The 26,980-nt window shown below is 42.5% G+C and overlaps 1 protein-coding gene across 4 annotated transcripts in view; it reads right to left on the bottom strand.

Moving 5' to 3' along the window:
* The window catches only part of ARHGAP40 (Rho GTPase activating protein 40), a 90,350-nt gene that overhangs the window by 35,062 nt on the left and 28,308 nt on the right, over positions 1-26,980 (bottom strand). Inside the window, exon 1 of one of the 4 annotated variants that reach the window (XM_084848375.1) lies at positions 17,843-18,200. The exons of 2 other annotated variants lie outside the window; for them this stretch is intronic. In XM_084848375.1, coding sequence (XP_084704501.1) covers positions 17,843-17,952 — 110 coding nt within the window. In that variant the 5' untranslated portion in view covers positions 17,953-18,200. Of the gene's footprint in view, positions 1-17,842; positions 18,201-26,980 lie in introns of those variants that run through there. One more of the 4 variants, XM_084848378.1, reaches the window with a different exon arrangement.

Below are 26,980 nucleotides of genomic sequence, written 5' to 3' on the forward strand. Positions count from 1 at the left end.
CCGCATGCTCATCACTTCCGCTTTCCATTAACAACCAGGAATGCCCCCAAACCCCAAAACTCTGGGTTGTTTAGGGGTTAAACAACCCAGAATTAACCCAATAACAAACTATGGGTTAACTCTGGGTAGTTTAAACCCCAAACAACCCAGAGTTTCTGGGTCCAGATGTCACTGTAATTGAAAGTGGAAGTGACACATGCACGGGAGGCAGTGCATTTGCTCTCACTCAACCCAGACAACCCATAGTTGCAACAACTTATGAGCTGTCGTTACATGCAAACCAGGTCCTAGAGTTAAGGCAAGTGAGGCACTAACTTTATGGCTGCATGTAAGCCTTGTTTCAGAACTATAGAGAAAGGCAATTGATGTCTTTTGAGGCAACAAACAACTGTCATAGTTTTTTCCATAGATAATACTAGCACTTCTTAAGTCCCCATAAAGACAAGACACCATAAAACAGTTTTTTAGCCAACAGATCTGTCCAAGGCTGAGGTGGTGTCTCCTGTTAAAGGATTTTGCAACATCATTCTAATAGCTGGCCTCACCTCCAATTATACACATTTGTTTCTCCATCTCAAGAAGTTGCTTTGATGCCCTTTGGCACTGACAGTAACTTCATTGTCTAGAACAGTGCAATATGCACTGTTTTCAGGATTCTATGCATTACATTCTCTAAAAAGAGAAAGGCATCTTCCCAGTATTTCAGGAAGTTCAAACTACATGAAGGATAAAGGCATTTAAGTATGCTTGGTAAGTAATTTACAAAAAAGAGGAATTAAGGACAACTATGAAGGTGAAGAGCTTGTTAAAAAAATTAACTTCCCTTTCCAATGTCTATGTTCAGTTTGGTATTCCCCGCAGAATCAAAGTACAAGCCACATGTGCCAGCCTTTGGGGATGCTATCAGTTTATACTTCGGCAGAAATCAACAGTTATAGCAGGAAGAAACAACATACAACCCATGATTTTTTAAAGTGGAATTACGTTGGAGATGCAGCAAAAAAAGCTCCTCCATTTTATGCACAAATCATAGGTATATGCCATATTTAAATCATTTTTGCAAAAGTTTACATCATTTTGCAAATGCTTAACATCCATAATGATACAAATACAAGATATGCTTGAACTGATATTTGGAAATACAGAGGTTACAGAATTTGCAAATTGAAGTGAAGAAAAAACCATTACAAAGGAAGATCAAGTGTTAGTTCTACCTAACACAATGAAGAGTCTTGTGACACCTTAAGGACTTACACATTTATTATGTCACAAGCTTTCAAGGACCATGATTCACTTCCTCAGATGCATGAAGTGTTATCCTAAGTTGTAGGTTATATATTGGGGTTGGGGTATTTTTTCCAGGATTAGGGGAGAGATTGTTAACAAGGTCACTGTTTACAATCCTATTCCCCCAACCATAGCCCCATCTATATGGCACCACTTTGACCCCCCACCTTGTCACAACTGCGCAGCAATGCGGCTTCGAGTCAGCATGCCTTGTGATACACTTGCGATGTACTGCGCGCGTCCCTTACAGACTCGCTGTGCCCTTTATTTTGTGTCATTTTACTGAAATGTGCAGCTGTGCAGTCCCATCAGTGTGGGGGTGCGACATTCAGTGGCTGTTCTGTATTTGAAGGGCTCTGCTGTGTCTTTCCATCCCTTTTTAGGTAAAAAGTGGGTGTTTTGTGCTCCATTTCCACACCATCAGTTTGTCAGTTCCCCAGCCCAAGACTCTCACGATGGTTCACTCACAAGCATAAGCGCTATGTGCCTAGCCATCGCTCCGAAATGGTGGCCAAAGTGATGTTGTTCCTCCCCCAAGACACTCCCCAGCCCTTGGGTACTGAATCCACAACCGTTGTGAAGATAAGAAGCTGCAAAACTGTGCGAAAGTGTGATCAAATAGATGAAAACACCCCTCTGTGCCTCTGTAACTGTGCAGCTGCGAAGGGATGGGGGGAGTAAAGGGGCATCACAGAGTGACGCAGGCACTACGCACGCCTATAATACGCCCGCTGCAAAATGCGAAGTCGGTTTGGGGGAAGGAACAGACTACCCGCAACCACAGAGAAACCTGCAGCAACCCCCTAAAATTGCAGTAAAACGACTCCTTGGAACTCTGCGTTTTCCGGGCAAAAACCACAGATGGCTATAAAGTTGTGACTACGTCAACTATCATGAGGGGCCTCGACTCGCACCCACCCCAGAGTAAAAGCCTGGTGTAGATGCACCCCATGCGTATATCTAACCCGCAACTTAGAACAATACTTCATGCATCTGATGAAGTGGACTTTGATTCATGAAAGTTTATGCCATAATACATTTGTTAGTCTTAAAGTGCCACAAGACCGTTCTGCACTTTCTTTGCATCATGCAAAGCTGCTTTGGATGCCTCCATACAGTGCTTTCTCCACAGTATCGTGCATCATTAAATGACAAGTTCCTAGAGCCTTTTTGGGCACTAAAAATCCAGCTTACCTCAACACATGAGCAGGGCCATGCCATGTATCTGCCCCCCTGGCATCACACACATTATACCATGTTCCCCACCCCCAGTGTCTGCATGTACAGTGTGAAAGTCAAGATGGAAGGTCTATGTACATATAACTCTACATGTGTAGGCCTCCATGTGATCCAAAACCCCAATGGCAATTAGACAGAGAGAATCAGAGTTGGAAGCGACCTCAAAGTTCATCTAGTCCAAGCTCCTGTCAAGGGCTCCTTGGAGGCCTCTCTCAGTCTAATCCAGTAGCCAAGTCCAGACACAGACAAAGGGATTCTTTTCAAAGCTTTATTTTTCTTTTATAACTTAACAACTTTATAGGTAGCTACTAGATCTGAGCAGCAGCATCCCTATGCCCTAAGTTGGAACAGTTGGTCCCCGTTTGAAAGGCAATTACTGGCAGACCCCTGAATATAAGGACTAGGGAGAATCCCTCCCCTTTTCCCTTGGATCCTCTGGGCGCAACCTTTCTTTGAGCGCCAACCGGGCGCTACGCCTCTTTTCCTCACCCTCTATTTGGTGCCGCTCTCTGCGTCTGCGCCGCGCATCAACCCAGTCTGCTATCTGTGCTGGGTCACTCCCTGGACTGCTTTCTAATCTAGGAATGTTGGTGGGAGGAATCTCTGTCAGCTGCGGGCCCTGGGAAAAAGGGGTGCGCTCCTCTCCCAGGAGTGACTGCTCTTCCTCCGAATCAGAACTACTCTGGGATTCTATGGGCTCAGTGTCCACCCTGACAGCTCCTACCGAAGCAGGAAATCCATTGCTACAACATTCCTGGATAGCAGCCATCCAGCCACTGCTTTAAAAAATCCCTAACGAAGGAGAGCCTGTCACCCTCATGAGGCAGTGTGTTCGACTGTCAAATAGTTTCTCTTGAAACCCTAGAACCCCGGATCCATTCAACAATTTGGGGCCACGATATCTGAAAGACTGCCTCCTTCCATATGAACCTGCCCACAGTTTAAGATCTGGTTTGGAGGCTCACCAACAGAGGTTGGGTTGGTGGAAACACGGGGCACAGCATTCTCTGTGGTTGCTCCCTGATTGTGGAATTCTGTCTCCTAAGGAGATCAGACTGTCCCCTTCTTTGTTTATTTTTAAGCAGTTCATTAAAACTGTTTTGTTCTGAATGGCTTTTAAGCAATTTTAAATATATTTGCTCCACACAGTTTTTAAAATACTGTTTTTCTCCTGTTCTTAATTTTGCTGTGGTATGATGTTTTAGAGTTTTAAAATTGTTTTAAAATTTTAAATTGCAAATTGCCTTTTCTGGGCTGAAAGATAGCTCAGAAATAATTTTATAAATAACTAAATCATGCATTCCAAAAGAAAGGAAAACTGAACACACACACACACACCTATATAATCTATAGAGCTGCTGCTTTTGATATAGTTTAGAATCCATTATGTTTTCCGGAGGCATGATGTCTTGGAACCCAAGAAATACTTTGATGTGACATCTAGAAATGCTGGAGTCAAAGCAGAAGCTTAAAACTGCCTTTGAAGACAGCAAAGGAGGAAGGAACACTGAGTGACGACTGTGGGTAGCAGCAATTTAGATACAAGTACAGATTGTGGGATACAGGTATTCACTGGGACAGCTGAAACAGCACAGTGGAGAAAAGGGTCAAGAGAGAGTGCAGTCGTTAAAAAGCTTGAGTGACAGTGCACCCAATCCTAGAACAGAGTAGCATGTAACACTGTGCTCATGTCTATGCACTAATGCTCTGGGAAGTCCAATATTACACTACAGGAAATACATGAAGTATGGCAGTAACGTATGCATTTTGGAAACCTGGGCCAAAGAGCGCTTCCTGCAGCAACTGTGACACCTAGAGCTGCCCTGAATCTCATTATTTTTATAGAACTGACATCCATTATATATATACTCTTAAGAACCCAAATCACAAGTGGCTAGCTGCTAATTTTCTATCCAAGCTGTTCTTTATTTCCTCAACCTGGTTTGTGTGAGAAGCCTGTGGCAAGTTAGTCCTCTAACAAAGCAATCCTATGCATGTTTACTCAGAAGTAAACTTTCTAGTCTTTTAGCTTTGCTCTTTTAAATCTCTGCATTTTAAATCTCTGAATTGCCGCTAGGTTTTATTCTGGTTGTATTGTTATATTGTGGTTTTAATGCTTTTATATTGTTTTACTGTGTACTTTTTGGTTTTAATTTTTGTGAACCACCCAGAGAGAAACACAATGAAACAAACAAACAAACAAACAAACCCAGGTTGTTCCTAGGTAAGTGCACAAAGGATTTCAGTCTAAAGTGTTCTATCACAGACATTAATCCAGCATTAGAAGCCATCAAGCACTATATGACTTTCAATCTTTACCACCACAAAACAAAGACAAAAAAGATCAGAACTATTCTTGTATGCCTTTTGCACACCTGATCCATAAATATAAACTAGGTCCGCTATGTAGCCGGTTGTTCTAAGGTTGAACCATCCCACCCAAGGAGCTACCAAGATCCCAAGTGATTACATGTGGAAGGAGCACTGAAAAATGCAGGGCAGAAATCCAAACAACTTTCCAATTCAGCAGCTGTGTTAATAACAGCATTTCCTCCTATTGTTCTCAGCTGCTTTAAAAGGTAGAGTTGCTTGCCACAAGTACAAGCCAACAAAAATGTGATCTGCTTTACAGTGGTTACCAGTTTACTCAGAATAAAAGGGGAATGGTGGAGTGTGTTAAAAATGTGGCCCACAACACTGGAAGAAGCAAATGCCAAATACTAGAGTCATTTCTAGGGGCAAACAGTATCTTAAGGCAGGCAGAAAGTGTTGATTCACATAAATAAATGAGGAGCCCTGCAAAGGACAACTTGCTGCGCTAATGGATGGCCAGGGCGGTTCTCAGTGCCTTTTTCAGTCATGTGAATCAGGTCAAAGATTCACACATAGGGAGCATACATCACATATATAATATGTAAGAATTTGCTGGATGGGAGAGTGCTGGATTGTAGAATGTCAGGGAAACCTAGAGACACAGCTGCAAGGAACACAGCTCTTCCATTAACCTTAAACTCGTCTCTCAAGGTCAAATAATCAGTTGGCAGAGAGATGATGGATGAAAGGGATAAAAAAAGCAAGGGGGTTAACTCAATGGGAAATTAAGTCCCTCTTTAATTTGCTTCCAAGTTTTTTGCCTCAAGCATTCTCATTCCAGTAATGGATGGTGCTTGGCAATTACTTAAACATACGTGGACCAGATCAACTGATACAAGGTCTCCCCTGCAGTGCAGGAACTTTATGTGGCCTGAGTAAACAAAAGGAGTGGGAAAGCAGCCAGATCTGACTAGCAGAAAACTGTTCCAGCATGGGGGGAACTAGTTGGTCCCACAGCACAATCATCATCCCTAAACACACATTGCTGTACTGAAGAGGAAGTTCAGAAAAAGAAGCTTGGCCACAGTAACAGAACATTGTATGGTTCCCCTCACTTACAACTTAAGTAATCTAACATAAGAACAACTTCAAGTCAATTCCAATCCAATAATTCTCAGTAAGGCTTCACAGCCTATTGAAGTGTGAGCTACTTACTGGGTCACAACTTTCAAACACCTTTACACAGAAATAAGCCCCACTGGCCTTAGAAGGAACTCATTATTGTGTAATTACGCACTAGGGGTGTTTTTTGGGAGGGACAGGAGAAAATCAATTCTGGCTCCATAAACGTTTCACAGATATATGGTGATCCACATTTGCTTCACACACCTCATGATCCAATTCAGCCACGGAGATACAACATTACTGTCACGTCCACCACTGGTCTTTCCATCCTCCCTTCCCCAAATATCTATCTAGATCACAGGTGGACAACTTGTAAGCCAAAATATATGGAGGCCACAACTCCCATGAATCCTAGCCAGCATAGCCAATGGTGAGAGATCATGGAGCTTGTAGACAACACTTCTGGAGGAACACGTGTTGCCCATGCCTGATCTAGATGGATGTTTGGTATGGAAACTATAATCTAAGAAATGCTGGGATTCGAGATTCCAGCAACTCCCCTATGAGGAAAGGTTACAACAACTGGGATTGTTTAGCTTAGGGGGAAAAAAGGTGAGTAAGGGTGGACGTGACAGAGGCGTGCAAAATTATGCATGGTGTGGAGAAAGTGGATAGGAAGACATTTTTCTCCCTCTCTCATAATACTAAAAACCGGGGTCATACCATGAAGCTGATTGGTGGGAGATTCAGGACAGATAAAAGGAAATACTTCTTCACACAGTGCATAGTTAAACTAAGGAATTCACTTCCACAAGTTGTAGTGATGGCCATCAATTTGTATGGCTTTAAAAGGGGATTGGACACATTCATGGAGGATAAGGCTATTAATGGCTACTAGTCCTGATGGCTATATGCTACCTCCAGTATCAAAGGCAGTATGCCTATGTACACCAGTTGCTGGGCAACTTGGGTGAGAGGGTTCTGTTGCACTCATGTCCTGCTTGTGGGTTTACTGTGGGCAGTTTGTTGGCCATTGTGTGAATGGAATTCTAGACCCTTGGTCTAATCCAGCATGGCTCTTCTTACAAGATGTTAACATGACAGGAGCGGTCAACAATGGAATCTTCCTGTAAATCTGAGCCAGGAGTCTAACAGAAGGTGCACATGCTCAGCTGATCTCTTGTCAGATTTAGGACCCTATGAAGCTGAGGAAAGGCAAGGTGGTCTGTAGCTGCCAAGAGCAAGTCTACCTGCTTCAACCAGTGAGCTAACCTGACTCAGAAGCTTTTATAGGGGCCAGGATGGGAGAAATCATGTGACCATGCCAATCTATTGGCATAAGAAGTCTTTCTTCACTGGAGTAGTTGATCTCCTTGCAGTTCCTGCTTTACCCAGAGGAGGTCAGTGACTCAAACAGGCTGAATCTCTCTGCCTCCTGGCAACCTTCAGATCTCCCATTCCAAGACTCACCACAGACTTAGGTTCTGTCACCTGTTCTATGGTGTGCAGACTGCCAGGATCTCTGTGTGTATTTATCATACTTCCAAAGCCTTTCAACAGTTCATTGCAAAAGTGACCTTGGAGTCGTCTGTCCCAGAACCAACTCATACAAATATAGAGTTTTTAAAATGTTGTCATTTATGAGCATGTTTCACATTCCCTCGCCCTAAATACTTTAAATATTTTTGAGATAAGTGATATGCTCCCAAAATCTCACTTTAAACAATGATATTCAAATACTGACTGTGTACCTTCAGGCACCACAGAAATCCAGCCATTGTTAAGTCTCTTTTATAGACAATAGCTGGAATGCTTTACAAGCACTGAGCATGTAGATAGTCAGAGCAGGTTAGAGTGCCTTCATAGACAAAAGCCCTGCTTTCTATTTACTTTCAGGGAGATCGATTTTGGCTTCAGCTGAGTACTGACCTAAGAAGTCACCCAAGCTGACTTTACATGAAGACCTTTAACCCGCCTTTTATCCCTTTACATGTAGACCTTTTACCCCTGAGATTAAGATATTTTAATAAATATTGTTTTGAAAATAAATAAATTGGCCACCATCCTTCCAAGGACATCATAAATTTCAGGCTTAGAAGAAAGGCATTCAGATTATGAAAATATTTTTACAATATACTTCAATAATTCCACTTAAGAAGAGCCAAAAGAACAGCCATTCTGGATCAGACCAGGGGTCCATCTAGTCCAGCATTCTGTCTATGAGCCCCCTGGCAAAGGCGAACTACAGGCTGAAGGGGCAGGATTGCAGCTTGAGATCGACAGGCATATGGTCAAGGAACACCTCATTACTTTGAATGAGTTCAAATCTCCAGGGTCAGATGAACTGCACCTTAGAGTAATAAAGGAACTGGCAGAAGAGCTCTCAGAACCACTGTCTATTATCTTTGAGAAATCATGGAGGACGGGGGAAGTGCCAGATGACTGGAGGAGGGCTAATGTTGTCCCTATCTTCAAAAAGGGTAAAAAGGAGGAACCTGGGAACTACAAACCAGTCAGCCTGACATCAATCCCTGGGAAAATTCTGGAGCAGATTATAAAGCAATCCATCTGTAAGCACCTTGAAAATAATGCAGTGATTACTCAAAGCCAACATGGGTTTGTCAAGAATAAATCCTGCCAGATGAATCTGATCTCATTTTTTGATCAGGTAACCTCCCTTGTGGACTGTGGGAATGCTGTGGACATAATATACCTCGACTTCAGCAAAGCTTTTGACGAAGTGCGCCATGATATCCTGATGAACAAACTAATTCAAAGTGGGCTAGATGAAACAACGATCAGGTGGATCCACAGTTGGCTACAGAATCAGACTCAAAGAGTGCTAATCGGTGGGATCTTCTCAAACTGGGGAGAGGTAACGAGCGGGGTATCGCAGGGCTCAGTCCTGAGCCCAGTGCTCTTCAACATTTTTATTAATGACTTGGAGGAGGAAGTGCAGGGAATGCTTATCAGATCTGCAGATGACACCAAATTGGGCGGGATAGCTAATACTCTGGAAGACAGAAACAGAATTCAAAGTGATCTTGATAGGCTGGAGTGCTGGGCAGAAAACAGAATGACATTTATTAGGGATAAATGCTGAGTTCTGCACCTAGGAAAAGAAACCAAATGCAGTCACAAGACGGGAGATACTTGGCTCAACAATACTAGAAGCAAGAAGGATCTTGGAATTGTTGTTGATCACAAGCTGAATATCAGCCAACAATGTGATGTGGCTGCAAAAAAGGCAAATGCTCTTTTGAGCTGCGTTAATAGACGCATAGCTTCCAAATCATGTGAAGTACTATTTCCCCTCTACTCAGCACTGGTTAGGCCTCATCTGTGTCCAGTTCTGGGCACCACACTTTAAGAAGGATGCAGACAAACTGGAGAGGGTTCAGAGGAGGGCAACAAAGATGATCAGGGAACTGGAAACAAAGCCCTACGATGAGTGACTGAAAGAACTGGACATGTTTAGCCTTGAGAAGAGAAGACTGAAGGGAGACAGAATAGCACTCTTCAAGTACTTGAAAGGTTGTCACAGAGAGGAAGGCCAGGATCTCTTCTCCATCATCCCAGAGTGCAGGACACGGAATAATGGGCTCAAGTGACAGGAAGCCAGATTCCAGCTGAACATCAGGAAAAACGTCCTGACCGTTAGAGCAACGAGACAATGGAACCAATTCCCTAGGGAGGTGGTGGGCTCTCCCACACTGGAGGCATTCAAGATGAGGCTGGACAGCCATCTGTCAGGGATGCTTTGACTTAGATTCCTGCAATAAGCAGGGGGTTGAACGTGATGGTCTTATAGGCCCCTTCCAACCCTACTATTCTATGATTCTGTTCACACAGTGGCCAACCAGCTGTCAACCGGGAACCCACAAGCAGAGCATGAATGCAACAGCACCCTCCCACCCATGTTCCCCAGCAACTGGTGCACATAGGCTCACTGCCTCTAGTACTGGAGGCAGCACACAGCCATCAAGACTAGTAGCCTAGTAACCATTGATAGCCTTTTCCTCCAGGAATTTGTCCAACCCCTTTTTAAAGCCATCCGAATTGGTGGCCATCACTACATCCTATGGCAGTGAATTCCATGGTTTAACTATCTGCTGTGTGAAGAAGTACTTCCTTTTATCTGTCCTGAATCTCCCACCAATCAGCTCTATAGGATGACCCCAGGTTCTAGCATTTTGAGAGAGGGAGAAAAATGTCTCCCTCTCCACATTTTCCACAGGATGCATAATTTTGTACACCTCTATCATGTCTCCCCTTACTCTTTTTTCCAAGCTAAACAATCCCAGCTGTTGTAACCTTTCCTCAAAGGGGTGTTGTTCCAGCCCCTTGATCATTTTAGTTGCTCTTTTCTACACTTTTTCCAGCTCTACAGTATCCTTTTTTAGGTGTGGTGAACTTTCACTTAAAGAACTTTTAAAAAGGTATTCCATGCTTCAAATACAGAATAACTGAATGGCATAGTCTTGTCCTATTTGGGTTTAAAAGGTGTTCTGGAAGGGCAGCTTCATAGGAAAAGCATGATCCATGAGTTGTTACTTCTTTGGCTGGCTGGCATATCACTCTCTGGAGTATGTGGGGTGAAAAGTCCCGGACAGCCTATTGTCTTTCACTCTGGTCTCAAACTGCATTGTTGTACAATTATTTTTCTCTCTTACAGTGAAAACTGCCTCGGTTTACCCCAAGGGTGGGCAACCTGTGGTCCTAGGGGCCACATGCCTAATTTCAAAAGCCCTGTGAAAGCACACCACCCCCTTTCTCTGCAGCCTCCTGGAGAGGGGGGAAGAGGAGAGAGAAGGGAGTGCCAGAAAGAAAAGATGATGCTCCTGCCCACTGCTGGCATGCAGGGTAGTGGGGAGGCAAAGATTTCCCTTGAGAGATCACCTGACAACCCCTTGACAACTCCCACCCAGTCCCTACCTTGGTTTATATTAGATATCCTAGAATATATAGAGCAAGCCATATGTTCAAGAAAATAGCATGCGAATTCCCTTTAACACATACATAAATACAAGAAGAGATTCCAATTAGCCATTTATTTATTTATTTATTTATTTATTTATTATTAAATTTATTAATCGCCCATCTGGCTGGTCACCCAGCCACTCTGGGCGATGTACAACATACAATAAAAACATTTTCTAAAATACCCTAACCCACCCCAAATGCCTGAAGCTGCCCACCTTTATCCAATAAGCACCTCTCTCTTTTACTGCAAGTTAAAGGACCAGAATTATAGAGGAGATTGTGCCTCAGGGTATTTCTCTAGCTTTAAAACTAACACACATCCTGCTCGAAGGGGTTCATTCTAGTCAGGGATTCCAGAGGTGATTTTAAGGTGCCGGGGGGTCTCAAGGCAGCCCAATATTAAATAAAAAAATCAATTCAAAAGGGTGACCAACTGTACTGAAAAAAAAGACACAGTTCATGAATATTATAGAATGGTCGCAGAATGAAAAACACACAATTCAGTGCTCATCCTCTTCACTCTCAACCTCAGCTGTGTCTCCCTCTCTCTCCCTCCCCTTACATTAGTGCTCAACTTGACTCCTCCCTCTACAGCAAACTTCTGCTCCCAAAATACATCAAGCAAAGCGGTGTGGTTGGTTGCTGGGTCCTAGAACACAGGCTGGACCTCTCCCTCTTATTTATCAATGGACGCTGGACTGCAACAGCAGTCTTGATCATCTGAGGTAGGGAGACTCTAGCCCCCTCTGCCTCCTTCTGTGGGGGTCTCTGATCCTCCTAGTGTAACTCCCACAGTATGTGCCAATTGCAGATCCTCCTTTGCCCAATGGTGAGGAAAAGAAGCGTGCTCTACTCCTGAGTAGCTAGGATATACTTGTAGAGTGTAAAATGTGCCCTAGAATATCCTTATTTTAGAAACTATCTTTACCTCCAAATCATATCAATATTTATCTATGTATCTGTCTTGCTCGCGTCAGTCTGATCATTTTCATTTTAAACTTATCACCACTTGGGGAGAGGGGGAAACAATATCATACATATCTAAAGTAGTGTTGACCCAAAATGGGGGAAGAGGATGAGTTTTACTAAAATTCCTGTGCTCTTTTTGGGGTGGTGGGTGGGGTAGAGAGCATGAGAACATTAGAGGAAGAAGGCAGAATGTCTGAGACAGAGGCTCCCCCTATTACTATGCTGCAACAAAACTGCCTCAGCACAGCAAAACAAGGAATATTTCTCTTGCTGAGGAAGTACAGTTTCCTTGGATATGCAGAAGGTCCCCCCACAGCCTAATTTAAATGAATGTAAAGGATTGGCTTCATTTTCTTTCAATGACATCAGGCAGCCAAATCTAATTGGCTACATGGCACTACAATGTCATCATGTTCACTACATGGTCCCTGATTGGTTGGGATCACAAAGTGAAGCAGCGGTCTTAAAAAAGGTGCCAAAGCAGTAGTAACAGATCAAGAAACACAAGTGGGACTTGCAACAAAATGTCACAGTGTGGAGTGCTCCTGTTCAGGACTGCAACTACTGATGCCCTCTTGGAGAAGGATGCTATTTAGAATGAAAGTCACAACGACAGAGTTTTGGTTTTCCAGGGGACTTTTAGCACCTCTCAAATGCACACTTTGGCTCAAGAGCCCAATGTTTCACCTTGTAAATAAGCAAGTGAGAAAATTCAGTGTAGCACTAATCTGAAGTAAAAGGTATCAACAATTACTTGTTCAACACTAGGAAAGTAACTACCATTTGCTTTTCCACTGCAGAGTTCACATTCCATGCTGAAGAATTAAAACAAGCAAAGGTAATACTTAAGATTGGCAACTGCTAAGGACCTACATTGTATGGGTATTGCAGTACAATGGATTGTGAGGGTGAAGAATCCATGTCCTGCTCTGTAACCAGGCCTGTCACATCTCCACATATACCAGCAGTTCTCAGGGGCCTCTCGCATGGTATCTTACTACAGAGGGCAAAGAAGGTACAGCATCAAGACATGCTGCAACCCGCTATTTTCCATTACTTGGACCACAAGGTTCATTGCATGCAAGTTTTGTTGCATCAATACAGAACTACAGACAGTCAAAACCACTGTCTAGCTAAGCTTTCCTATGTTTCTTTTTATTCCAAGTTTCTGCAGACAAATTGTTTTAATACTAAAGAGGGTTTTGCATGTGTTTTACGTTGTAAGAGGCCAGTACCTCCTTCCCTAATGACGTTATCCTACCCTTCTACCAGAGACCTCAGGGCAGCATGCATGGCTCACTCCTCACCTATAATTTCATCCTCACAACAACCCTGAGAGGTGGGCAAGTCTGAGAATTGGCAACTGGCCACCCAATAAGCTTTGCTACCACTGACACTCTGTCCACCACAGTGGCTCTCTTATGTGCTATCACTGGTTCAGCCAACTTGAGTATTTCCTAGGCTAACATTTCTAGAGACAGGCATGCCAAAAGCAGAGCTCAGCAATGTTCCACTAATGCCAATTCACTGTTAACATGAGTGGAAATTGTTAGTGTAAAGATACATAACAATTAGGCAACAAATGGGAAGACTGAGTAATAATGCCACAGGGCAGTTCTCACCACTCCCAGCTGCATTCCCCTGTATGTACTAGGGTAGCTGTTGCCTCTACAAGCACAAAAAGCATTCAGTTTCTCAACATCTAATTGACATAGATCAAGGAACTGTAGAGCACCCACTTACCAAGTTAATGAACCAAGCCCAAAATCAAAAGGGTACTGAAACAGGACTATGTGCATTTCCAAACACTGCTGGCCCAAGCTACATAGGACTTGGAACTTGAAATATGCAGGTCCACACTCCACTGCAACTAGGACTCCTCGAGTGGATTTTGGTGAGCCACTATCCTAAGGCCACCACCCACCTCATCCAGTGGAGGCTGGTTTCTCTGATTTCAGTGGAGATGTGAATCCATTCTGGGTTTCAGTCTGAACCAGCCTGAAGGAGCTATCCAAGGTGCTGGACCCTAGCCCCAAATAGCACCTAAGTGGCGGACCTATTTTGGGGATAGGGTTGAATAGTTCCTTCAGAGTTCTGGCTGGTTCGGACTGAAACCTAGAATGGATTCATGATCCCACCACAAACAGAGCCACCAGCCTCCACTGGCCTCATCTAATAAGGAAAACAGGCAATTGACCATGCTGTTTCCAAGCTTCTAATATGCAGCATGGTGGTCTAGCTCAGCCTTCCCCAACCTGGTGCCTCCAGATGTATTGGCCTGCAGCTCCTATAATCCCCCCCTTCTTAAGCATGTAACTGGAAGTCCCCAACGCAACCAACTAGAGAGCAGTGGATTAATAAAAGTTGAGAGAATATGAGTACGTATAAACTTCCTCAGCAAGTGCAACGAGCAAGGAATCCTAACTTGAAGAATGATATTATGGTACCATGGTTTCCATTCGTTTCCTCTGCTGAGGCACTGCAAACTTTTGATGAAGTTCCAATAAAATACAGTTGCCTGTATTTTTTCTGATTAATAGGCACAAACACACAAAATGACATACACTTACGCATGCTCTTTTTATACGTTGTAGAACTTGTATTTTTACTTTTATTAGATACTGAGCTCCTACTTAGGTTGTTTTATTGTAGATGTTCCATAAGCATAGCAGTTATAGACTAAGATTTATCATTAGTGAATTCCTTTGTTTCTTTAGTGGTTTTGAGTTATTATGTATGTTCTTTTTGTTGCCTTCATTTTGTTAACCTTATTTCAAAATAAAATAAAATTTCATGAGAAAGGAAAAAAAACCCTCACATAAGTCATGCTGGTCAGCCAATGTAAAAATAACACATACAATGCAGTCCAGACTCTGGTCCAGGTTATCTGAAAGACCATATCCTCCCTTATGAACCTGCTCGTGTCCTGAGATCCTCTGGGGAGGCCCTTCTCTCAGTCCCACCACTGTCACTGGCACATTTGGTGGGAAACCAGGAGAAGGCCTTCTCGGTGGCTGCCCCATGGCCGTGGAACATCCTTCCCAGGGAGGCTAGGATGGCTCCCTCCTTCATGTGTTTCCAGAGGTGGACTATAACATTCTTGTTCTAGCAGGACTTTGGGACATAGTTGGAACCTGGCGCTAAGCTGCTACAATGCTATTTTAAAATGCTGTTGTAATGTTTTAATATAATTTTAATTTTATTGTTGTTTAATGTATATTTAAACTTTTGTATATTTTCATAAGTTTAAATTGTATATGTTTTAATTTTTGTAAGCCGCCTTGTGTCCCAGTACTGGGGAAAAGGTGGGGTATAAATAAATAAATATAATAAAAATTAATAGTAATAATAATAATAATAATTGTGGCTGCCTTTCTGTGATGATGAGTGTGGGAGTGAGCCAGTGTGAGGGAAGGGGAAATGCATTTTCCAGAGAGGCTGCCAAGTTAATGATAGAGCACCATAGAGGCAAACCAAGAGCAAGAATGGAAAATCAGAATCTGGAAAACTTTTCAAGAGGAATCTTCATGCCCCCCCACCCGCCACCGCCAAAAAAATTCCTCTAGAATTTCTTTCCAAGGGAAGTCTGCTTTTCCCCAACACTTCATACATTCAGAAGGCTAAACACAGCTTTTCCAGGGAGGATTTAGGTAGCATATCCTGTGAATCCCAGTTTTTGTAATAATATTGATAGATATTTAACATGCTATTCCAAGCAAATGGTACTGCGTGCATGACCAAAGGCAGTAAAATGTATTTTCCACTACTCTGTCAATACACAGGCTCTCATATAACTGAATACAGTTAAGTGAACTTTGATTGTAAACCCACCCTTAAGGGGTGACCAAATTTCCAGTCATGCAACAATGAAGATTTAGTCTGTCTTTTTAAAAGAGAAAGGAAGAATGGATAGACCCCAAGAACACTGGAAAACCTTCCTGGCTCAGTGATTAGCAAGGAATGATGTAAACAGTACAGAAATAAACTATTTGCCAACCCCACCAGAATAGAACCCAAGAAGGAAGCACTCAAAGATCAACTTAAGCTACATGCTTAAAAGATTTAGGGGCAATGGAAATTAAAAGCACACATACGTAAGCTCATTGCAGTCTCTCCCCCCGCCCCCTCTAGCTACCAGATAGAGAAGGGTCAGTCTCGCACACAAAAACAATCCATGCTTCAAAATTACATCTATCATTAAGAGCCGTCTTTCAAACAAATGAGGTTTAATTCAAGGTCACATACACAGAGAGAAGGCACAGGTGGTAAAGGGTTTATCTTTAAACTGCTGAAGACAGGTTAGCCTCACAACAATCGTCAAACAGTCGACAAAATGCATGAATAGTTTCTGCATGAAGTTTGGTCATCTTGTGGAATGTCACTAAGTCACTTTCTGAGCTTAGAGGAAATGCAGAAGAGTTGGCACCAAGCCCACAAAATAGGTATCTCACTGGCACTAGAAACCAGAATTTGCTAAGGTCAGGGGAGGGAGATGTGGTAAGAGAATCTGGATCAATAACTATGTCCTGTTAACAGCTCTTGGAAAGGATGGCACAAAGATTACTGGGTTCAAAAAGGTTAGGCGTCTTAATAGCAATCCAATATACATGTTGTGATTACTACAACACTAATTGATCAAGTGATCATTTAGAAAGGTAGTTAAACTATCAGGAATTTTTGCATATCATTCTGCAAGCATCACCTAGTCACAGGCTCAATTAATCATGACTACAAATATATAACAGAGGATTCATTATGCAAGCACTGCATAACTTACTTGTATGCAGGTTAGCACTGGATGTATGTTTAAATGTAAGCAGGATATCTGAACTCAAGTTTACTGGGCCTTTGTTAACAAGGTCTCTTGAAACTGAAATCTCCTATAGCTATATGATGCAGTAATGGTAAGAGCAATCACAAATATATTGCAATTAAGATAAATTTTCTATATTTAAAAACAAAAACTACCACAACCTTCTCAAAGCAGGCCAAGTTACCTGCAATCTTATTTATCAAAATTATAATTTTTAAGGTATACAGCACCTTCTCTTGACATGTACAAAAGAGATTTTAAAGAGATTTTACTTGCCATGGTTTTGCAGCAGCTCCCCATAAGCAAGACTAGCCTTTCAGAATTAGCAATCTTATGCATAAAGTAAAAACTAGAAGAGTAACATACTGGCAATAAATGCCCTTCAAAATAAAGCACTAACTACCAAATCTGATGATAGTTTAACTAAAAAAAAAGACACATCTACCTTATCTTATAACTAAAAGTAAGAAGTTTTACATTTCATGTATACTAGTTGACCGAACGCTGATGACAGCACACAAAACACAACAACATAGTAACTCTTAATGCAAGTTCCTGGAAGCTGTGCCACAGATTTGATTGGAACCACTGTGTAAATAAACACACTTAGAACTGCAGCCCATATATAGCATATATAAAAGCACTACTCATACCTAACTCCTGCATTTAGTTCTCATTAAATAAAGATGTGTTTAGTATTATGTATTTCTAAGCTTTGACTGAGAAACTTTCCCACTCATTAAAAGTAATTTTCCTCCCTTTATTTTCCTAAACCCTGAAACACTGTTGAACAAGTGATTTATTTAATCAATAGTTTATGCAGCAGTGTCTGGTACCAAAACACTTTTACACTTCCTGAAACAGCCTATTAGCAAGCTCTTTTCAAAATAGCCAAATGTGCCTGATTTACACTGAAACTACAAGCAGGTAAGTAGGCAGAACGAGCATATATAATTTGACTACTACCTTACAATAGACTTTCGGTTTGGGAATTTCTCTTTGATTGCATTACCTGAATTTCAGTAGATTATAATACCTTCCTTCTACCCCATGCTGTCTTCTATGCTAGCATAATCACCCAAGAGGAGAGATCCCAAAACATTGAAACTGTACCTGCAAACACCTGAGTGGCCAGATGACTGGATTGGCTGCAATACGATCTGCGGTCTAGGAATCCGAGTCCTAACAAATCCAGTTCTGCCATGCTTTCCAAATTTATCCATTTTCTCTCTACACAGAGGGCAAATGGTTTCTTTCCGCCAAGAGAAACACCAACCAGTTCATCCGTGTCCTTTTTCAAAGGATCCCAGAACAGGAGACCTTACTGGAACAGCTTTGGATTGTTGGATTGTTCAGCAGCTGACTGCACCGAACGCAACGCTACAGCCGCACTCACGCCTCAGGAATGCTGCTAATTGGAGAGCAAATCCTCCTCCTTAGTTCTTGCTCTCTCTCTGTCTCACATACACTCGGTGAGAACGGAGAGATAAAATCTAGTCAACATACCCATGACTTCAAACACGCAGCCAGGCACTCATTCCAAGAATTGTCATCAACTGTCTCGTGCTTGGAACACAAGGGATATCTGGCTTGTATGGGAGGCTCAAGGTGGTAAGACAGGACTATGCTGGTGTCAGGCCAAGCAGTTTGGATCCAGAGTTTCTGTCTGTTTCTATCTGACTGCTTATCTCTTATTGGCAGATAAGACACAAAACAGGAAATACCAGCCCAAACCAGCAGCCAAATTTTGCCCATACCAACATCCCCAGGGTACAGACAGTTATTTTTGGTACTCAAAAGGTAGGAAGGGCTGCACTTAATCTTACTATTTATTGGTTCAGGTATGCCTCCAGGAGTCATGCCCATGACAAAATTATGAGGCTTGCACACATGCACCCCTCTATCAAAAAAGACAACACAATATTTCTGAAGCCATTTCTGGAGTTTGTTTCTCCACACATCTCCCTGTGATAAATGTGTTACCACAGAACACATTTCCGTTTTCATTTTCATTTATTTGGAGACAGGAGCATGGCTACATACATACACAGACACTGCACAAGTCTATGCCTTTCATGAGAGAAGCTTAAACTATTAAAGATTAATGGCCTATTTCCCTCATACAATATAAAGTGGCATATTTCCTTCATACAATACAATATAAAAATACAATAAAATATATAGAGATGTGAAGAGTTGAAAGAAACTGTAAATGAAAACCTGTAAAAAATCCCCCCCATCCCTGGGAAACATATATATATATATATATATTTGGGTAAACTCCCATTTTTTCTGATTTTCCCCCCAGGCCTTCACATCTCCACACACACACACACACACAGTTAGGTTTGTTAATACACAGATGTTAGTTACTGGGTGGGATAGCTAATACCCTGGCAGACAGAAACAAAATTCAAAGTGATCTGGATAGACTGGAGTGCTGGGCAGAAAACAGAATGACATTTAATAGGGATAAATGCTAAGTTCTGCACCTAGGAAAAAAAACTAAATGCACAGTTACAAGATGGGGGATACTTGGCTCAACAATACTAGAAGCAAGAAGGATCTTGGAATTGTTGTTGATCACAAGCTGAATATCAGCCAACAATGTGATGTGGCTGCAAAAAAGGCAAATGCTCTTTTGAGCTGCATTAATAGACGCATAGCTTCCAAATCATGTGAAGTACTATTTCCCCTCTACTCAGCACTGGTTAGGCCTCATCTGTGTCCAGTTCTGGGCACCACACTTTTAAGAAGGATGCAGACAAACTGGAGAGGGTTCAGAGGAGGGCAACAAAGATGATCAGGGGACTGGAAACAAAGCCCTATGAAGAGAGACTGAAAGAACTGGGCATGTTTAGACTTGAGAAGAGAAGACTGAGGGGAGATATGATAGCGCTCTTCAAGTTCTTGAAAGGTAGAGAGGAAGGCCAGGATCTCTTCTCCATCATCCCAGAGTGCAGGACACGGAATAATGGGCTCAAGTGACAGGAAGCCAGATTCCGGCTGAACATCAGGAAAAATGTCCAGACTGTTAGAGCAATACGACAATGAAACCAATTACTTAGGGAGGTGGTGGGTTCTCCCACACTGGAGGCATTCAAGACAAGGCTGGACAGCTACTTGTCAGGAATGCTTTGACTTGGATTCCTGCATTGAGCAGGGGGTTGGACTCGATGGTCTTATAGGCCCCTTCCAACCCTACTATTCTATGACTTCAGGTAATGAGGCTTCAAGCTGGATGTACACATACAGCAAAATTAAGTAGTAGAATACTGAGGTAGTAGAAGAAGCAGCAATTTTGTGGCACCTTAATTTGGCCACAATGAACTCTTAACACTTCTAACTATCTGTGAATAGCACTTCTGAATGCTTCCCCATGTAAAAAAACAAACAAACAAACTTATTGAGAAGAGAAAGCTAGAATTTCAGAGAAGAAGGTTCTAGCCAAGCCCTTCACTGCTGTGTAAAGATTTTCTATCTGCAGGGATCCTCCACTTAGAATGGAGTGTACCACTTCAGACTATCATCTCAGCATGTTACCACCTTATTCCGTTGCATGTGTAGAGACCAAACTTGCAATCCTAAACTCCCACAACCAGGGAGTAAGTCCCCAAAGAAATTTGTGAATACATGGATCAGAGTGTGCTGCAAGTTCCCTTCTTAAGGCTTTAGGGGGACACTCTTAAAAGTACACTGGCTAGCAGGAAGCTAGAGAAGGTACATGGCTGGGATATGTTGAATAAACTGTTAGTACCACCACGGGCAGTGTTTAAGTTGCACATTCAGCCTGAAGCACTGCCTATTAAGGATGGCATCCCCCAGTTAATGAGAGCTAATTTATTAACAACCAATTCACACATGCAATTCATCATTTGATTTGTGGCAGCTTAGGGGCTGTAGCACCAAACACCACATACAAAACTTTCACATCCTCTGATGTCAGCTCAAACGCCATCTTGTCAGTGGAACGAGTTCGCACATTCAGCCATTTATCAAGAGCTGAGTGACTAAGTGAAGTGCATGACCTTAAGTGGGACCAGCACTGTCAGCCACTTCTTCCCAAGCTCCATGACATTCTCCCACACACAAATTCACCCTTATCTTCATAGCCTTTCTCCTCCAAAAGTAGGCACTGCAAAGGCAGCCCTGAACTTCCCACCACTCAGACAGGGGAAAAAGAGAGAAATACCAGAAGCAAACAAAGAGCTGGCATGAAAGGTATTAACTGTATCTACCAGCCCTGCTAAAAGAAGGATAGGTTGCTTACCTGTAACTGTAGTTCTTCAAGTGGTCATCTACGAACTCAGACATATGGGTTACATGCCTGCACAGAACAGTCATTTGGAACATTCTAGAGCTGAACACAGAGCTTTGGGTGGATACCCCACCCATCTCCTCTGTGCACATTCCGGACATGGCACCTGCTTGCCTCTCAATTCTGAGTCTGCCGCTGCAGAGGAAAATAAAAAGGCAAGGCATCGAAGGGGAGAGTGGGTTGTGTGAGTTCACAGATGACCACTCGAAGAACTATAGTTACAGGTAAGCATCCTGTCTTTCTTCGTGGTCTCTGTGACTTACACATATGGCTGAGACTAAAAAGCAGTGACTTACCGGAGGAGGGAGATGTCACAGCAGAATCGAAGAAAGAACTGCTCTGAGGAAAAAACCTGCGTCAGCACAAGCTCTAATATCGAGGCTGTAGTGCCAAATGAATGTTGATGATTGCGTTACAGAGTTGCAGGATTTGAGGAAGCAAGATACCTCTGAGAAAAGTGGCAGAGGAAGCAATGGCTCTGGTGGAGTGGCCCCGTACTTGTAGGGAGGTGTGGGGGGGCGTCAACTGATAGGCTAGGAGCATGGTTGAGGCCACCCATTTGGCGAAGCTTTGAGGCCACCCATTTGGCAAAGCATTGTGAAGACACTGGGTGACCTTTGCTGGGTCCAGAGCTGCAGACAAAGAGATGGGTGGATTTCCAAAAAGATGCCATCCTAGAGATGTAGAACAAGAGTGCCCTTCAAACATCTAACGAACAAAGCTTTTCCTCCATTGGGGAGGTAGGTTGAGGAAGGAAGATTGGTAATACAATATCCTGAGTTAGATGAAATTGTGAAATGGCCTTTGGGAGGAAGGAGCAGCCTGGACATAGGAGTACCCTGTCCTTATGAAAGGTGAGGAACACTTGGTCATTCCGGAGAGCACATAATACACTCGACCTACGTGCCAATGTAATAGAGACAAAGAAGGCCACTTTCATGGTGAGAAGCCGAAAGTCAGCTGTGACACTAGGCCCAAAAGGCTTAGCTGTTAGTTGAGCCAAAACGATCTAGAGACTCCAGGCTGGAGCTGGAGGAGAAGTCAGAGGACAGAGGTCAGGGAAAACTTTTAAGGAACTGTTTGAGTTGGGGGTGAGAAAAAACTGAGAACCTCGCAATGTTACAATTAGATAGTTGCTAGGTAAACTCTGATAGGCAAAAATTTGCCTAAACTGAAACAAAATGAATTTGAAACAAAATGAATTTGTTTTTAAAACCAAAACAGCCCAATGGCCATGGAATAGTGACTTTTGGGGGGAGAGGGAGAATGGAATGGAGTATCCTGAACAGCAGCACTTCACACTGCAACATTTAGTTGCAGGTCCCACTTGTTTAATTATAAAATAGTTTCATACAGATTCTAAGACAAAGCATACAAGAACAAGCACACATCATGCACTTGAGTAGACATTCATTATGTTTAACAGGGCTTACTCCCAAGCACACATAGCACTGCAGCCTTACGGTGCAACACCCACCCCCTAAAAAGATGGGAATAACTATGTTATGGCCACTCTTCACTAACTGCTATAGCCTGCAGTTCTCCTTCAGAAATCTCAACAGCTTCTCTAGAAGTAGCTTGCAGAAAGTTTGTTTGTTACAGTTATATTCCGCCTTTCCTCCAAGAAGCTCAAGGCAGCATACATTCTCCTGCCATTTTTAACCCCACAGTGAGGTAGGTTAGGCAGAGACATTAAGAGACTAGCCCAAGATCATCCAGGGGTAGGCAACCTAGTGCCCTCCAGATGTTTTAGACTACACCTCCAATAATCCCCAGTCACTGCCCATGCTGGCTACAGCTTATGGGCATTGTAGTCCAAAGCATCTGGAAGGCACTAAGTTGCCTATCCCTGGTATGACTACTACATCGCTCTTGCTCGTATCTCACTGCTAACTGCATTGCTGAACTGATAACTTGCAAAACAAGAAAGGAATATAGGAAACATAAGAAGCTGTCCAATACTAAGTCAACCCACCTAGCTCAGTATTGTCTACATCTGCTGCCAGAGGATCTCCAGGATTTCAGGCATGAGTCTCTCCCAGCCCTACCTGGAGAGGCTGGGGATGGAACCTTCTGGATGCAAAGTATGTACTTTTCTACTGAGTTATGGCCCTTCCCATAGCTCAGCTGTATCGAGCCAGATACAGCCCTATCACACTATCTTTCATATTCACTGAACTAAAGTCCTTCAGTCATAGGTCTGGTTCTCACGTGCATGTTCCATCACTTGATTTCTCTACACAATGACTGGCACATGAATGTGTGAATTGACACATGCATTAAGAGGAAAGTTTTGTCTGCCACGGCCCACTGACACATGCAAGTCATGATGGATGCAACTAATGAACACGCACATGAGCCAATCTATAGTTCAAGTACCATTTAATTTTAAAAAGGTTCCAATTGCTTTAATTTTGTCTCATTAAAAGGACTTTCATAAGGTTTTTATAATCTGAAAGCTTGAATACTGGGATTATAAAATGTTACTTAGAAGGGGGAAAAAAATAGGGAACAGTCCAAACCCTGAGGCTGCCTGGGATTTCACCAAGACTTTCGGAGTTTTGGCTCACCTATTATCATACTCAGTACACATGTATCCAATATCCTTGGAGCAAGGGCGAGAGTGATCTTCTATAATAATAAAGAGTGATAATAAAGAGTGATAATAAAGAGTTATCTTCTATAATAACAAAAGCGGATGTCTGTCTCTCTGTCTGTCTGTCAACACCATAGCTCCAAGATCATGAAGCCTAAAGACCTGAAACTTGGCATGCTTACTAAGGGGCCCCCAGGGGTGTGTACCTCAGGGTTATTTGGTTTTAAAAACACATTAATTTTAATTCAATGTGTCTGTGAGTGTGAAGCCAGCAATACCATCTTTAGTCACTAGGTGGTAAGCTTCCCAAACCACCACATAGCCCCAAATGACACAGTTTGAAACGAAGGGGAAGTAGTCAGAGTTATATGCTTGCCCCCTTCCCTCCTACTGTGGGGCAGCCCCCTTCAGGAGAATGAAGTGGACAGACCCTTGAGGTGGCTGTAGGGATGTATCGTGACAAGAACTGTGCCTACAGGCGCAGCTAGCATGGCTTCACTCAGACAGGTGGGGGAAATATTTTCAAATCTGATCCCTGCATAACTTTGTTTGAAGACTTTGCTGTATCAAACCAAGGGCTATTCCAACCTGTGCGAACCCAGGTCCGTTCGCTACTTAAAAATAAATAAATTGGGTTGGGGACAAGGAGAGAAACCTAACATCATTCATTTCTCTTTAAGAGAGCAAGAGTAAATCAATCCCATTCATCTTTTCTTGCATTCAGAAGGTGGTTACATAGTTAGACAATTTTAAAGGAAATAAACCCAAGAAGATCCCCAAGCAACTATTTAACAACCTTGAAACATGTGAGAACAAGAGTTGCAACAGGCTAGATGTTATCCCAGCCACAATTGTCACTATAGTGAGAACTGTAAAGGCCCAAACACAAGTGGGAAAAGAAATGCAGCAGACAATTAAACAGCCTGTGAGAACTTAACATCATTTTCTTTGAAATTGCAATCTCATCTGCAACTTCAATTCCAATTTCAAATAGCAGTGAATACCCTACATAAATGAACAGAGGATGTGCCATCTAGAAAGGACAGGCAGCACTTTTTATCTTTGCAAAACAGGTTCCAATATTTCAAGTTACTCATGGAATACCTAATAATAGTGCAAATTAAGTTAAAACCCTACATTTTCATAGAAAACACTAACATTAGGTACATTTTTAAAAATGAGAAGCACTTAGAATGCATAGTGTGATCTGAAACAGGAACCTGTTGGGTTTGTTTGCCTAACGATTAAGTAGAGCAGGTGAGCAGCTGCACCTGTAATGGCATTGCAAAATTTTGTTGTTGTTTTTTTAAAAAAAAACTGCACATATCCACACCTTCACTACTTATACATCACTCTGATGTCCATTTATTATTTTCCAGATTCAACAAAACACTTGCTAAAAAGGCCATTAAAACTTGGAAACGACTCATTTAAAAAACAAAATGGCATATGTCCATTGAAAAATTAAATATTTCCTGCAGTGTGTGTGATAAGATTACCACTTCATCTACGCTATCTAATTTCCTAAAAAATCAACCTGGCTTAACTTCTAGTTCTGAAAGTAGGTTGCCACTCAAAACCGATTTACAGCCTGGACTCATCCACTGTTGACATTGTTACAGCACAAGCCTTTGATTGTGGAACATCTACAGCAGCTTTCCCCAACTCGGTACCCTATAGATGTATTGGACTACAACCCCCATTATCTCCAGATGACTGGGGATGATAGGATTTGTGGTCCAACACAACTGGAAGGGACCACACTGGGGAAGGCTGAACTACAGCATCAACATCCTCTACTCTGTCCTATCTGCCTATCCCCCCCACCCCAATTCCTCTTATGCCTGTTCATGTGTTTTAGGTTAAGAGCTTCAAACACTGTGCTCTCTCTACCTCCTACTCGTCCCCAAACATCTCATTGTTTTGCACAACTATTCCTCCTCCACCCTCACTAAAAAATGTATTCAATCAGCAAGCCACTCTCAGCATGTGGGATAACCTCATGCAAGGTATCCCAGAAGTAATCATGTGCATGAAAGTACACAGTGGACATTACAAAGAAACAAAACAGTGGATAAACTTTGAGCCAATTCACACAACTATTTTTGAGATGGAAACAGAATTCCCACAATTGAAGTTGGCCTTCTTTTCATATTACTTTTTTTCTTTTACATGACGCTCCCTAGTAAATCGTTTTATTCTTCTCTCCCACTCCTGCCTGACTAAAGTGGTTTGCAAAAAGTACTCTTTTAATGACACAGACTAAGAAGCTGAGCAAGATACACTTGAGCCCAAGCAACAGGGTTAAAGGCCATTTTGTAGAACCATTTTTGAGGTGGTACAGCTGCCCAATGGTCACTCACCTGCCACTTCCCACTATCCAGATGATATAGTGGTCTTATGAAAACCCAATCACATGCTACTATATCCTTCCAAAATGACATAAGAAGAGCCATGTTGGATCAGACTAAAGGCCTACCTAGTTCAGCATTCTGTTTGCACAGAAGCCAACCAGATGCCTATGGGAAGCCTGCAACAGGGCATTAATGCAATAGCACCCCCTGTTCTCCCAGCAACTGGTATATAGAGGCATTCTGTCTCTGATCCTGGTGGTAGTGTATAGCCATTGCAACTAGTAGCCATTAATAGCCTTCATGAAAAGCCTGTACACTATCAGCAAATTCATTCTCCCAATGTGGATGTCTGTGCAGCCCACAATGGCACCAACCACATATAGGACGGAGGCGTCTGCAGGCTTCGAGAAATCCCAAAGTTTGCAGAGGTACAAAAAATCTTTAGAAAAGTGTTTGATGATAAATGTCTATTTGTAGAACATTTTTTGAAAAATCATCATCAGCCAATGAGTAGAGTAGAGTAGAATAAAAGTGGTACATCACAAAGCATCATGTAAAACAAAAAAAACCCTCTCCAACTTCACTAACATGCAACACCTCTCTCCCCAATTAACAATGACAAAACATAACATGGACAAACTTGATCCACCTTGCCACAAATTGACTGAAAGTACTACCACCTCCTTAGAACTGCAAGCAATGTACCTTTCATCCAGTGGGTACTCCTTCAAGAAATCCAGTGGTGGCGGTCCTTTCAAATGACTTAAGTTAAACGTGCAGTAAACAACTGCTCTACTAGTCATATAGGTCTTTGTCCCCTCAATCCAACTGCTAAAGAGATTTGGCTCTCTTAAGTGCAGAAAACCTAATCAGATCACAGCCCAAGGCAGCATGTCAGAGGGCATAATGTGCCTCCACATGGAGACTCTCATAAGCTACTTTAAAAGCACCAAAGTGTTATGTAACAAACAGAGGATTAGGCC

This window comes from Heloderma suspectum, chromosome 4, assembly GCF_057233095.1.
Source record: "Heloderma suspectum isolate Gila_16-S chromosome 4, 16-S_ref, whole genome shotgun sequence".
Taxonomy (NCBI): Eukaryota; Metazoa; Chordata; class Lepidosauria; order Squamata; family Helodermatidae; genus Heloderma; species Heloderma suspectum.